The sequence below is a fragment of the Lepidochelys olivacea genome (genome assembly GCF_965140295.1).
Source record: "Lepidochelys olivacea isolate rLepOli2 genome assembly, chromosome: 7".
In the NCBI taxonomy this organism is placed as follows: domain Eukaryota; kingdom Metazoa; phylum Chordata; order Testudines; family Cheloniidae; genus Lepidochelys; species Lepidochelys olivacea.
The window spans coordinates 59,147,503-59,160,113 of record NC_140417.1 but is presented as its reverse complement, the minus strand read 5'-3'; the positions used below and the strand labels follow the sequence as shown (position 1 = coordinate 59,160,113).

The 12,611-nt window shown below is 46.4% G+C and overlaps 1 protein-coding gene across 1 annotated transcript in view; it reads right to left on the bottom strand.

The window, feature by feature from the left end:
• WDFY4 (WDFY family member 4) overlaps positions 1-12,611 on the bottom strand; it is a 236,835-nt gene that overhangs the window by 119,239 nt on the left and 104,985 nt on the right. The window contains exons 34-36 of the mRNA XM_084634805.1: positions 10,861-10,987; positions 9,803-9,960; positions 4,636-4,874 (exon numbers count right to left, since the gene is read on the bottom strand). Of these exons, the coding sequence (XP_084490931.1) occupies positions 4,636-4,874; positions 9,803-9,960; positions 10,861-10,987 (524 nt within the window). The remainder of the gene's footprint in view (positions 1-4,635; positions 4,875-9,802; positions 9,961-10,860; positions 10,988-12,611) is intronic.

Here is a 12,611-nt window from a genome sequence, read left to right as displayed (position 1 = left end):
GGCAAAATCACTACAGAGCCACAATTGAGCTTCTGATGACTGATAATGGCCCAATAGTGTTTGCCGCCATCACACTGATGGCTCTCTCTTGCGAGCTATATACCCCTTTCCCCCACCCTTCATCTGTTCTGTCTATTTAGACTGTCAGCTCTTTGTGGCAGGGACTGTCTACTGCTCTGTATCTGTACAGCACCTAGCATAATGGGTCCCTGCTCTTGGTTGATCCATAGCAAAGACCTAGTAAACGTGGCTGACAATAGTAATGATGGTGCTACCACCAAAAGCGTTGAGACCATAACAAACAAGCCTTTGGGTTCAAAAAAGAACTAGATAAGTCCATGGAGGATAGGTCCATCAATGGCTATTAACCATGATGGGCAGGGATGTTGTCCCTAGCTTCTGTTTGCCAGAAGCTGGGAATGGGCAACAGGGGATGGATCACTTGATGATTACCTGTCCTGTTCATTCCCTCTGGGGCACCTGGCATTGGCCACCGTTGGAAGACCAGATACTGGGCTAGATGGACCTTTGGTTTGACCCAGTATGACCGTTCTTATGTTCGTAAACCTTTTTTTGGAGTGAGTTTACCACAGTATGGGGTAGCAGAAGGCAGGAAATTCAGAGGTAAGGTGACAGTTAAAAGAAATCCAACCATGGTAAGGTAAGAAATGGACAGCATATGAACAACCTTAACTCTGCCCTGAAGTGATGCCATAAACAGAAGAATAATGGGGAAAAAATCTGATCCGTGTCTAAAAATCAGTTTAATTTAATGTGGGTCCACAAACACCACAATGCCCTAATCATAGTGGTATGTTATTGGATGGCGTCACTACAGGGCAGAGTTAAGTCTGTTATGGAACTGTGACAAAGTTCTTCCTCTACCTTGGTGGTTCTTGCGCTTATTGGCAGATTTGCTCACCTTGGAGCTTCACGGCAGCCCTCAGCTTGGCTGTTTTTCTGAACCCACAGTCCAGGTCGACTCATCCTGTGTCTGATCAGGAGTTGGGAGGTTTGGGGGGAACCCGGGCCCGCCCTCTACTCCAGGTTCGAGCCCAGGGCCCTGTGGAATGCAGCTGTCTAGAGTGCCTCCTGGAACAGCTACAACTCCCTGGGCTACTTCCCCATGGCCTCCTTCCAACACCTTCTTCATCCTCACCATAGGACCTTCCTCCTGGTGTCTGATAATGCTTGTACACCTCAGTCCTCCAACAGTCCGCGTTCTCACTCTCAGCTCCTAGTGTCTCTTGCTCCCAACTCCTCACACGCATACCACAAACTGAAGTGAGCTCCTTTTTAAAACCCAGGTGCCCTGATTAGTCTGCCTTAATTGATTCTAGCAGCTTCTTGATTGGCTGCAGGTGTTCTAATCAGCCTGTCTGTCTTAATTGTCTCCAGAAGGTTCCTGATTGTTCTGGAACCTTCCCTGTTATCTTACCCAGGGAAAAGGGACCTACTTAGCCTGGGGCTAATATATCTGCCTTCTATTACTCTCCTGTAGCCATCTGGCCCGACCCTGTCACAGTACCTTATGTGGGCATTTCTTACACTTAAAAGTAATCCAAAGATGCAAAGGTAACAGTAACCCCAAATTTCCTTGGTTTGTCGTGCCTGGTTTTAGGATAATTGCAGTGTTGTTATAATGTTTTTTACCTTTACGTTACTGCTACATACTCTCAACCTTAACCGTTTTTGTCTAGGAATTATTAAATTGGAATAAGAACAAAAACAGATCTGAAAAAGCCATGTGGAAAAGTGGCCCACCTCAAATGTTCTATTGTTTCACTGGATTCAGTTTAGCTAGGATACATTAAATGGATTCCTAAACCTCTACAGAGCACAGAAAGTAACTAGTTCTAGCACCATTCTGATGAATAAAGAAATGCCAGGCACTTGCTTCTTTTGCCAAAAAGACTCTAAAGTTACTCTGCAACTAAAGTTAGTAAAAATTCCTTGGGTATATCACCTGTGAGAAAAGTCAACATGCTGGGGGGGGGGGGGGCTTGCACTGCTGAAGTCATCAGCAAAACTCCCTTTGATTTCAACAGAGTCAGGACTTCATCCCCGGTGTGCAAGAAGCAGTAATAATAGCAATGAACTCAGAGATGCTTCAAAAGACTCATGCATTGGCTTTCTTTGCTTTAAATCTAGCAGCACAGGAACTGCCATGCTGGAGCAGAATGGTCCATCTGAGTCCTCAGTCTCCAAAATTAACCAGTAACAGATGCTCCCAGAGAACGGCCACCTAAATGCATATGTAATGCATCTGAACAGTAGTATTATATCATGAGGAGAAACGATTTCCAGACTCCCATCTGGTGAGGAGCTGGTAGGTCAATCCCAATAAAATCAACCCAAGCTCATGCAACTGCAGCTGTTTTTCTCATCAGCAGAGGCCGATCGTAATCTGACCATTGCTGGGAATGCACAGCAGATGCATAAAAATGCTCATAAAAATCCAATTCACAGTAGCAGTTAAAGAATCTGTTATACAGTCTACAGGATAGTCCCTGTTTGCCCTCAGGAGCTTTCACCGATTCCTCAGCTATCTAATCCTGTTTTGCCTACTAAATAATTTGCTTCAATATTATCCTGCAGCAGTGATCAACTCATGTTCACAGTATGTTGGGGGTGGGGGGGGAGTATTTCTTTTCATCCGGCTGTTGGTGTGGTGCCTTTAAATTCCATCCACACCTCCTGAGGCCCCCTTCTGTGTGCAGAATTCTTGAGGATGCAACCACTGCAGTATTCTGCTTTTCTGCAGTTCACAAGAAGCACCGTGATCTAATGGTCAGAGCGAGGGATGAGCCAGGACAACGACTCACTGTATGACCTGGAACAAATCACTTTACACCTCTGTGCAGATTCCTCACCTGTCACATGGAGTGGCAATGCATTGTCACCACTGTAAATGTGCTTTGAGATGCTCAGGGGTAGGGTGCTGTAGTAGTGCCAAGTTTTACAGTGTACAGAAATGAAAGAGGAGCCCTGTTTAATTTTTCTGTTATTCCTAGAATTCCTTCTTTTTGTTCTGTGGGGACAGACACAGCTTTGCCTGTCTCCTTTACAGAGATCATACTCAGTAATGATTCCCGCCCCCGCACCTTCATTTTTGCTTTCTGGAGAATTTCATGTAGCAGCAGAAAACCCCAGAATCCAAGCACAAGACATAATAATCAGGGACGAACAAAGCCATTTGGATGAAATAGGAACCAGCCATGACTTTTCCCAGATACAAGTGACATCCACACATGCTCTTTTGTGTTGTTGTCGTCGTCAACAGAAGGTTCAGAAATGATCTGCTTTTCATTTGCACATTTCTCTCTGCTAGCTACGAGCCTACCCCAATTACCTCTGAAGTGGCCTCGAATCTGAATGTTGTAGCTGGCCCCTACGCATATTCCCCCCCAAAGCTGTTCATTAGCTTATAGTGAAAGTTGCTACCCATGTTACAAAAGAAGACGTGCTGTTACCAGAAACACCCAAACAGTGAACACTGCGGAAATCACACACAACGATTACACCAACAATGCCTACTGCTAGTTTTCCGCACACCAGAGAAAAATCCTCACAGATCAGCTCCCAATGAACCCGATCTGCCCTGCAACAAAATATTCCCTGACAACTTCAAAACGCGCACCAACACTGGTCAGCCATCCCATAACCTTCTCACACAGAGTCTGATCCTGCACCCATTGAAACCAATGACAAGACTCCCAGTGAATTCAATGGGTGCAGGACCATGCCCACAAAAAAACCATCCCTAGGTTTGGAGGGATATTTGAAGTCTAGAGACATACTTTCAGACTGGGCCCAGGTCTAGTCTCTGTAATTGCGTGTTCTGGCCTCAGCTGGAAGGGGCAGTGCCAACACACCATAGGAAAGCTTATTCTTGTGAGATATCCAGACCAAGTTCTGAGCCATCAGAGTTTTTAGACGGGTCAGATAAAATTCAGATCAGTTGGGTGTTTTTCTGGAGGTTTACACAATCACTTTTCAAAATAACAAATGGAAATCAAGAGTTCCATTGCTAATACCCGATGCTTCTCATTACGCATACTATTGTATACATTTTTTAGACAACACCTTAGCAATATAACTGGTAGAAGTTGTTCCATCAAATGGTGTTTTGTTTGTTTTTTTACAGGAAAACAGTTTTTTGACTACACAGAATTTTTCACAAAAACATGCCATTGTCAACTGAACACTTTCAGGTTCTCATAAAAATATTGACATTTTTAAATATTTTTTCATCTTGTTGAAACTGAAATTAAGAAATGCGTTTTATGTTTTTGTCAAAAGCTTTCATGAGGGGGAAAAACCCCATGTTCCCATGCAACTCAATTTAGTAATCTTAATGGGAGCAAATCAGTAAGGACCCGTGGGCCCATGCAAGCAATTACACATGTAGCACCAGACTATTAGATTGGGCCAGTAATTTGTTAGGATGTAGTACATCCTAAATCCCAGATCCTGCAAGGCACTGAGCGCTCTCAACTTCCACAGTTCAGAACGTTTGGCACCATGACCTTGAAAGAGCATGTGAAATCTTTCCTATTCTGTGTGCACCGCCCACTGCAATAAACATCAGGAGAGAAAGTTAATCAGAAGTCACACCGAGCGCAGTGCATATACCTCCCAGAGCTCAGCTGACACAGACAGTGCATAAGGCAGATGGTGAAACTAATATTTGAGTTGTAAGTTGCAAAGATGATGTCCCATTGCTCCTGCAGGGTGTGGAGGGTGTTCCGGAGACTCAGCTGTTCAGGCAGTGATTGCTGCGGCCTGGACAGACAATACAGGATGGCTCGGTTTAAACTGCTGTACAGGGTGCTGATGACAGTTTCCTTTTGGGAAAAGGTGTTCTCCATGACCTGTTAAAACACAGCAAAGCATGATCTGGCACATGGCTGGTACAAGACCCTCTTCCCCTCCACTTCACCTCTCCCACTTGGGCTTCTGTACACTCATTCCACCCTGATGTCCCCTATGATCTATGGGACAAAACCATTCCACCACTGAAGTCCCTGGGAGTTACAACAGGGATAAATCTGGCCCTGTTAAAGAGAGGAAGCCTTTAAACACTGACACTTTCATTGTCTCCCAAGGTGACTATTTGTCTTTGTGGAGGGAAGGAGGGTCTTGAACAGTGGAATTTTCAAAAGCACCTAAGTGACTCAGGAGCAAAATTCCCAGGGTCCTTCAGTGGGACTTGTGCTCCTCAGGCACTCCTGAAAATTGCACCCACTATTCATTGATTCATAGGCAACAATCAGAGGTGAATCAAAGTGTGTCTAAGCTGTTGCAAGTAACAACATGTCCCAGCTCCCTTGGCACTTAAGTTACCCCAGTGCAGATATTCTCAGAGGTAGGCTCGGACCCAGTTACCACCACGTAACTTACTCTCCCATGCATATTCATTCTTGTTTAGTTTGAGGACCAAGTTCAGCCTGGTCCTTACACAGATGCACAGTGAGGCAGGGGGCACAGGAGCCTTTCCCTTTGTGCAGCCCACATAACATCCAGGCAGGCTTGCAGCCCCGGCACTCTAAGGAAACACAGTTCCCTCCTTATTCCTCTGGATCTTGAAGCAGCCCACAAGGGGCAGGTAGGAGGCCGTTTCCTGATGCACCAGTGGTGTTAAGCCAAAGGGCATGCCGATTTCATCCACCTGCTCCATCCTGTTATATATTTGTTGCTGCTATTTTGGCACTGTGCAAGAGACACAAAAACAGTCTCTTCTAGTTTGCCAAAACTTTCCACTGCAGAGCAACAGTAACTAGCTGTGTCATACACAGTGCAACTTCAAAGCACCTTAACCTTTTGGTGTGCGTGGCTGGGGATTTCCTGACTGAACAGCCTACCAGGAGAGCTGGGGAGCGAGGGATCAGTGTCAAAGAGAAAACAAGGATCTCAAGGAAGAGAAGTGAAATCCCAGCTGAAATAGGATCAATGAATCCTCAAGCTGTCTTGGGGTAGATTTTCCGAAGCCATCAGCACCCACAATGAGGGCCAGATTGCCAATAGAAGCTCAGCTTGTCGGGCACTGAGCACTTTGGAAAAATCTGTGGTTAAATAGCAGCTAGGCTCTTTGGAAATCTGGCTGAGCCCTGAAAAATCTTGCTCATATTGGCTGGATTTTAAATGCCAAGTATGATGCATAAATAATTTTTTTTTAAGTCCACTCCTGGTCCATTCCTTATACTTTCAAAAAAGAGACACGGACAAGTATTGGTTTACCATTGACTCTTCTTTACTTGTAACACAGTCTTAGAAAGTTAACAATAAAATGTTTGTGCCCAGCAATTTTGTTTCCTCATTTATCAAACTTTATTTGTCTTCACTGCAGGGAATGACAGGGGGTGGGGGCAGATGGCCACACCTGAGCCATTCTTTTCAGATGACAAATCTGAAGAACTGTCCCAGATTGAGGTGTCAATAGAGGTGGGTTTAGAACAAACTAATTAATTAAACAACAATATGTTCCCAGGACCAGATGGGATTCACCCACAAGTTTTGAAGGAACTCAGATATGATATTGCAGAACTACTAACTGTGGTTGTAACCTGTCACTTTCATCAGCTTCTGTACCAAATGACTGGAGGGTAGCTAATCTGACACCAATTTTTAAAAAGGGCTTCAGAGGTGATCCTGGCAATTACAGGCAGGGAAGCCTGACTTTAGGACCAGACAAATTGGTTGAACTCTAGTGAAGAACAAAATGATCAGACACATAGATAAACACGATACATCAGGGAAGAGTCAACACAGCTTTTGTAAAGGGAAGTCATGGCTCACCAATCTATTAGCTTATTTGAGCGTGTCGACAAGCAGGTGGACAAGGGTGTACTTGGACTTTCTGAAAGCCTTTGACAAGGTCCCTCACCAAAGACTCTTCAGAAGTCATGGGATAAGAGGGAAGGTCCTCTCCTGGATCAGTAACCGGTTCAAAGATAGGATCAAAGAGTAGGAATAAATGGCCAGTTTTCACAATGGAGAGGAGTAAATAGTGCAAGGCCCCAAGGACCTATACTGGGACCTGTGCTGTTCAACATATTCAGAAATGATCTGCAAATGGGGGTAAACCGTGAGGTGGCAAAATCTGCATATGATACAAAATTACTCATGATAGTCAAGTCCAAAGTTGACTGTGGCGTTGCAAAGGGATTTCACAAAACTGGGTGACCGGAAAACAAAATGGCAGATGAAATTCATTGTTGGTAATGCACATTGGAAAAAAAAACAATCCAAACTACACATACAAAATGAAGAGGGCTAAATTAGCTGTTATTATGTGGGTGTTTTCAGAAGACTATCCACAATGTACAGCGACAGTCAAAAAAAGCTAACAGAAATGTTAGGAACCATTCAGAAAGGGATAGACAAAACAGAAAATATCATAATGCCGCTACATAAATCCACAATATGCCTACACCTTGAATACTGTGTGCAGTTCTGGTTGTCCCATTTTAAAAAAAGGGTATAGTAGAGTTGGAAATGGTGCAAAGAAGGGCAACCAAAACTATTAGGGGTATGGAACAGCTTCCATATGAGGCGTGATTAAAAAGACTGGGACTGGTCAGCTTAGAAAAGAGAAAAGGAAGGTGGGAAGAAGATAGAGGTCTATACAAACCACAAATGGTGTGGAGAAAGTGAATAGGAAGGTGTCATTTACTCCTTCTCATAAAGCAAGGACTAGGGGTCACCTGATGAAATTAATAGGCAGCAGGTTTAAAACAAACAAAAGGAAGTACTGCTTCACACAATGCCCAGTCAACCTGTGGGACTTGTTGCCAGCAGATGTTGTGAAGGCCAAAAGTATAACTGGTTTCAAAAAAGAACTAGATAAGTTCATGGAGGATGGATCCATCAATGGCTATTAGCCAAGATGGTCAGGGATGCAACCCCATGCTCTGGGTGTCCCTAAGCCTCTGACTGCCAGATGCTGGGACTGGATGACAGGGGATGGATCACTAGAAGTTGCCTCTTCCATTCATTCCCTCAGAAGCATTTGGTACCAGCAACTGCCCTAGATGGACCATTGGTCTGATTCAGTATGGCCGTTCTTAGGTTCTTTATATCTCAGGGAGCTGAAATCAACAGGGCAGCTGCCTTTTGCCCCTTGGAGGTCATCAGGGATGTACTTGGTAGGTCCCAATTGCAGCAGAGCAGCAGGAGATGGTCCAGCGGTTAGAGTGTTAGCCTAGTACGCAGGAGAGCCAGGTTTAATTCCTGGCTCTGCCACAGACTTGCTCTGTAACCTTAGACAAGTCACTTAAGGTATGTCCACACTAGGAGCTGGAGGTGTAACTTCCAGCTTGAGCAGGTATCCTCACGCTAGCTCTGATCAAGCTACTGCGTTAAAAATAGAGCACAGCTGTAGCAACAGGAAGGGCTAGCTTCCCGAAGTGCGTGCCCAGTGTCTCAGCCAGGTTTATCGGTGGGGGACTAGCCCTGGCCATGGCCACACTCTACTTTAGCACACTAGCTCAATCAGAGCTAGTGCGAGTATGCCTCCTTGAGCTGGGAGTCACATCCCCAGCTCCAAGTGCAGACATACCCTCTGTCTCTCCATGCCTTGGTTCCATCTGTACGATGGGGATAAAAGCACTGTCCTGCTATGGACCGGGATATAGGCTGTCTTGCCTAGTGGTCAGAGCAGGAGTCAGGCCTAGGGGGCAGAGCAGGGATCCAGGGTGAGGAACAAAGCCAAGGGTCAGCACCAGAGTCAGCTGCCAGTTACCCGAGCCAGGGGCCAAGCCAGAGTCAGAACCAAGAATTGAAGCTAAGGGCCAGAACCGAAGTCAGATACCAAGTGCCAGAGCCAAGGGTCAAGCCAGAGTCAGGGTCAGAAGTTGGAGGCTAGTGTTGGAGCCAGGACTGGTCACTGATGATTGAAGGGGAGGTGTAAGAGCAGGAACTTGAGGAGAGGGAAGGATCAAGCATGAAGCAGGAACACAGTGGGAACAGGAGCAGAGCAGGAGGCAGGCACAAGCAGGGTCCAATGCAGTCACAACAGGAAACCATCTTGTTGCTCAGACAAACTTCCTGTGCCTCCTCCTGGCTTAAATAGCATAGTTGGACCAATCGATGGAGCCAGGAGATCCTCCAATCAGAGCTCCCGTGGGGGGGGGTGCCTTGGCTGGGGCTATAGCACAACTAGCTTCTCAGCCCAGCAGGTTTCAGCAGGCATTGAGCAGAGGCCAGGATGCAGCAGCTCTCTCAGGGGGTCTTAGGCCTCCGCTCAAGACCCAGGATCTTGCATCTCTGACCTCACATTAGAAAGGATGAGCTACTCAGATACTAGAGTAAGGGAAGCCAGATCATTATTGAAGATAGATTCTCATGTTGTACGGCTCTGAAGTTCTTAGGCTGCAAGCTCTTTCCGGCAGTGACTGCGTGTCTATACAGCAGCTAGTGCTGTGGGACCCTGGTCCATATCCGGAGCTCTGTGGTGGCACAGCAACGCCAATGATCATAATAAAAAGGGGACCATTCTTTGATTTTTTTTTTTTAAATTGCTCAGTGATGAAGGGTTGGATTTTTGTAAAGATATTGTGAAACCTGAGGGTGAAAAAGTGAGATGGTGTGGTACTCCGGGCAGGAACTGTGGTTGCCCGGGTGTGTCTGCACCATGGGACTCTGATCCTTGACTGAGGCCAGTGCAATACAAGCAATGAGGATGAGAAGCCAGTGGATCATGCCCTTTGTGTTGTGAACTCCCAGATCTCAGAGTTAGCATGACATAAGAAACATCAAAATACATCAACAGCAGCAGAAGGAACCCCAGTGTCCCACTCACCACCATGATCTGCTCGGTAACAAAGAGCAGGATTTGCTTAGGGTCTGCAGCAAACATTCCACTGTAAAGCTTCTCCACCAGCTTCTGAGTGAAATAGGAAACGTTCACCACAGACATAGGCACAGCTACTTCCGCCCCGCCGTGAGGGTCACTGTCGCCTGCAGGGAATACAACAGGGGGACAGCGCTGTCAGATGCTGGAGCATAAGCCATGCTACCATCGTGCTGTCCCATCTGAGGCGGGGATATTGGGGGACTCAGACAGGAGACCCCCAAGAACAATGCAGGTGCTGCAGCAATGAATGTTATTGGTTTAGTAGTGGCATAATTCCATTGGCCAATTTGGAATCCATCCCACAGTGGACTGCTCCCCACTACCACACCGAGACACAAGAGGGACAGCTAGTAAGTCACCCACTCCACTTCCTGAAGTGCTTTAGATTTTTCTTAAAGGTTTCCCACTGAAGTAGTGCCCAGGTGCAAGCCCACTCAGGTCTCATCTGAGATCACAGCCACAGCTGTTATGCCTGTAGGCAGGTAATAGCACAGCCAGCGAAGTCCTATTTTGGTTGCGCTAGATTCCATGCTTCAGCTCCATTCTCACTAAGTCTGCTTTAATAACAGCAGCAACCCCTAGAGTTTTTCAAAGGAGGGCCAGAATCATTACTTTCATTTTAGAGATGGGGAAATCAAGGCACAGAGTCAACCACCAGGCCAGTAGCCAAGGCAGGAATAGAACCCAGGTTTCTTGGGTCCTAGTCAGGGGCTCTGTCCATTAGACCCACACTGCCTCCCCTATGGAGTCTTTGCTCTCAATGCCAGATTTTTAATCTTTCTTATAGCAGGGGACACTAGATGGAGAAGCTTGCCGGTCACATGGCAGGACCGCAGTACTTTCAATGCACTTGCTCTTGGGAGCATTTGAATGCCCCATGCAGCCTACAATGCTAAGATACCAGACCAATATTTCAGCTGGTGTTTCTAAATCTCTTAAGAGAACACAGTCAGATACCCCAACCTAAAAACTATCTAGCTGAAGATCTGAAGCTCATCACTCACCTCTCGGTCTGGAGGAGCCAGTTTTCCCACCCCCTTGGCTGATGATGTGGAAGATATCCATAGCAGAACGCAAGACTTCTGTCTGGAAATGTCTATTCTGCTCCCTGGTGGAGTTTTCTGCAGAAGCCTGCACAACCACAGCACGAAACCATCAGCACAGTGCTAACACAACAAAGGGCACAAATGCTGACCACCTTACTCAGCCTTTACTCATGCAAAGTCCACTGGAGATATGACAATATACACAGCTGAGGATCTGCCTCAACTGAGTAAGGATTGCAGGGTATGATCCAATATATCCAGGGTGGTTTGGGTTGAGGTTAAGGGCCCACTATAATCTGGGATGGTTTAGGACCAGGATAATCTCAGATAATTTTAGTGCAGGGTATAGGCCCAGGATAATGTGGGATGGCTTGTGTGCAAGCCCAGAACAACATGGGATGATTTGGGTTCAGGGATGTAAGGTTTGGTGGGACTTGAACCCAGACCCACAGGGCTACTCCTAACTAACATCCCCACACTGCAACAGCCATAACCCAGCCACACCCTTTGTACCACAATCCACAAAGGTTTGATCCCAGGGGAACATTCTGCCTCAAGGGATCTGACGACAATGGTTTTAGCAATCCCTGATTGGCTCTTGGTCCCTATATCAGCCCATGGGGCCTAGCAGGAAGGGTCCAGGCAACAACACAGATCCCTAGCTAGCTGCTGCGACCACCCTGTTTCTCTGTTACTGAACTCCCGGTATTGACCTTGGTGCTGATTTGGATTCAGGCTCCTGACTGACCCCTGGAATCCCAACACAGACCCCAATACCTGGTATTGAGCCTTGGCCTGATTCCTGGCTCTGACCCTTGGCTTACCTCCTGAATCTGACTCCAACTCCAGATTGACTCTCACCTTGACTCTTGACCCTGATACTGGCTCTGACTCTGGCTTCAGTTACAGGATCCCAAGCTCCTGTCACTAGTCCTGCCTGCCTTCACCCAGGAGCCTGACAGGGGTATAACTCCAGATGTCTTTGGTCGAAATGCCAGTTTCTGATCTCCTGGAGCACCCCTCTTAGGGAGGTGGGAACTGGTATAGAGAAAACAAGGGCTGTCGCCTCAGCCAACCCTTAACCTCATTCTACAACCAAACCTTCACGGAGGCTCTGATAAAGCTTAATGCATTTCTGCCATGCCCTATGCGCTCCTGAGATTAAAGGGATCCCAGCACCATGAGAAAGGCCATCCTCACAGAGAGCAGCAGCAGGACTCCCAGCGACCTCCCAAGAGAACCGGTTCTCTGGAGATTTTCACAGCCCTTTTGGCAGGCTCAGGAGATTTGGATAGCCTGGAGAAGCGTTCCTGCTTTTGACAGCTTCTCTGGACTGAACCCCAACTACTTTTTAAGCCTTCAGAGATTTCCCCCTCACTCGTCTCTTCTGAGTGGATCGGACTCACAGAAAATGGAAGCCAAAATCAAGAGCTGAGGTTCAGTTCTACTTGTCTTAAAACCAGTGACTGGCCTGAATCAAAACCCCAGATCTAGACTCACCTGCACTTGGGATATTCAAAATATAAACCTGGATACTAAATTTGCAACTACTTCCTTCTTTATAGTGGGTCGATCCAAGAACCCCTGCTTTGGAGTGTGTGCAACCTGAGTCCAGACTCAACTGGTGCAGCAGCCATCCATCCATCTGTGCTTAGAAGGGGGTTTATTTATTTATTTTTTTGTCCATTGAAAATAAATGATTTTTTAAG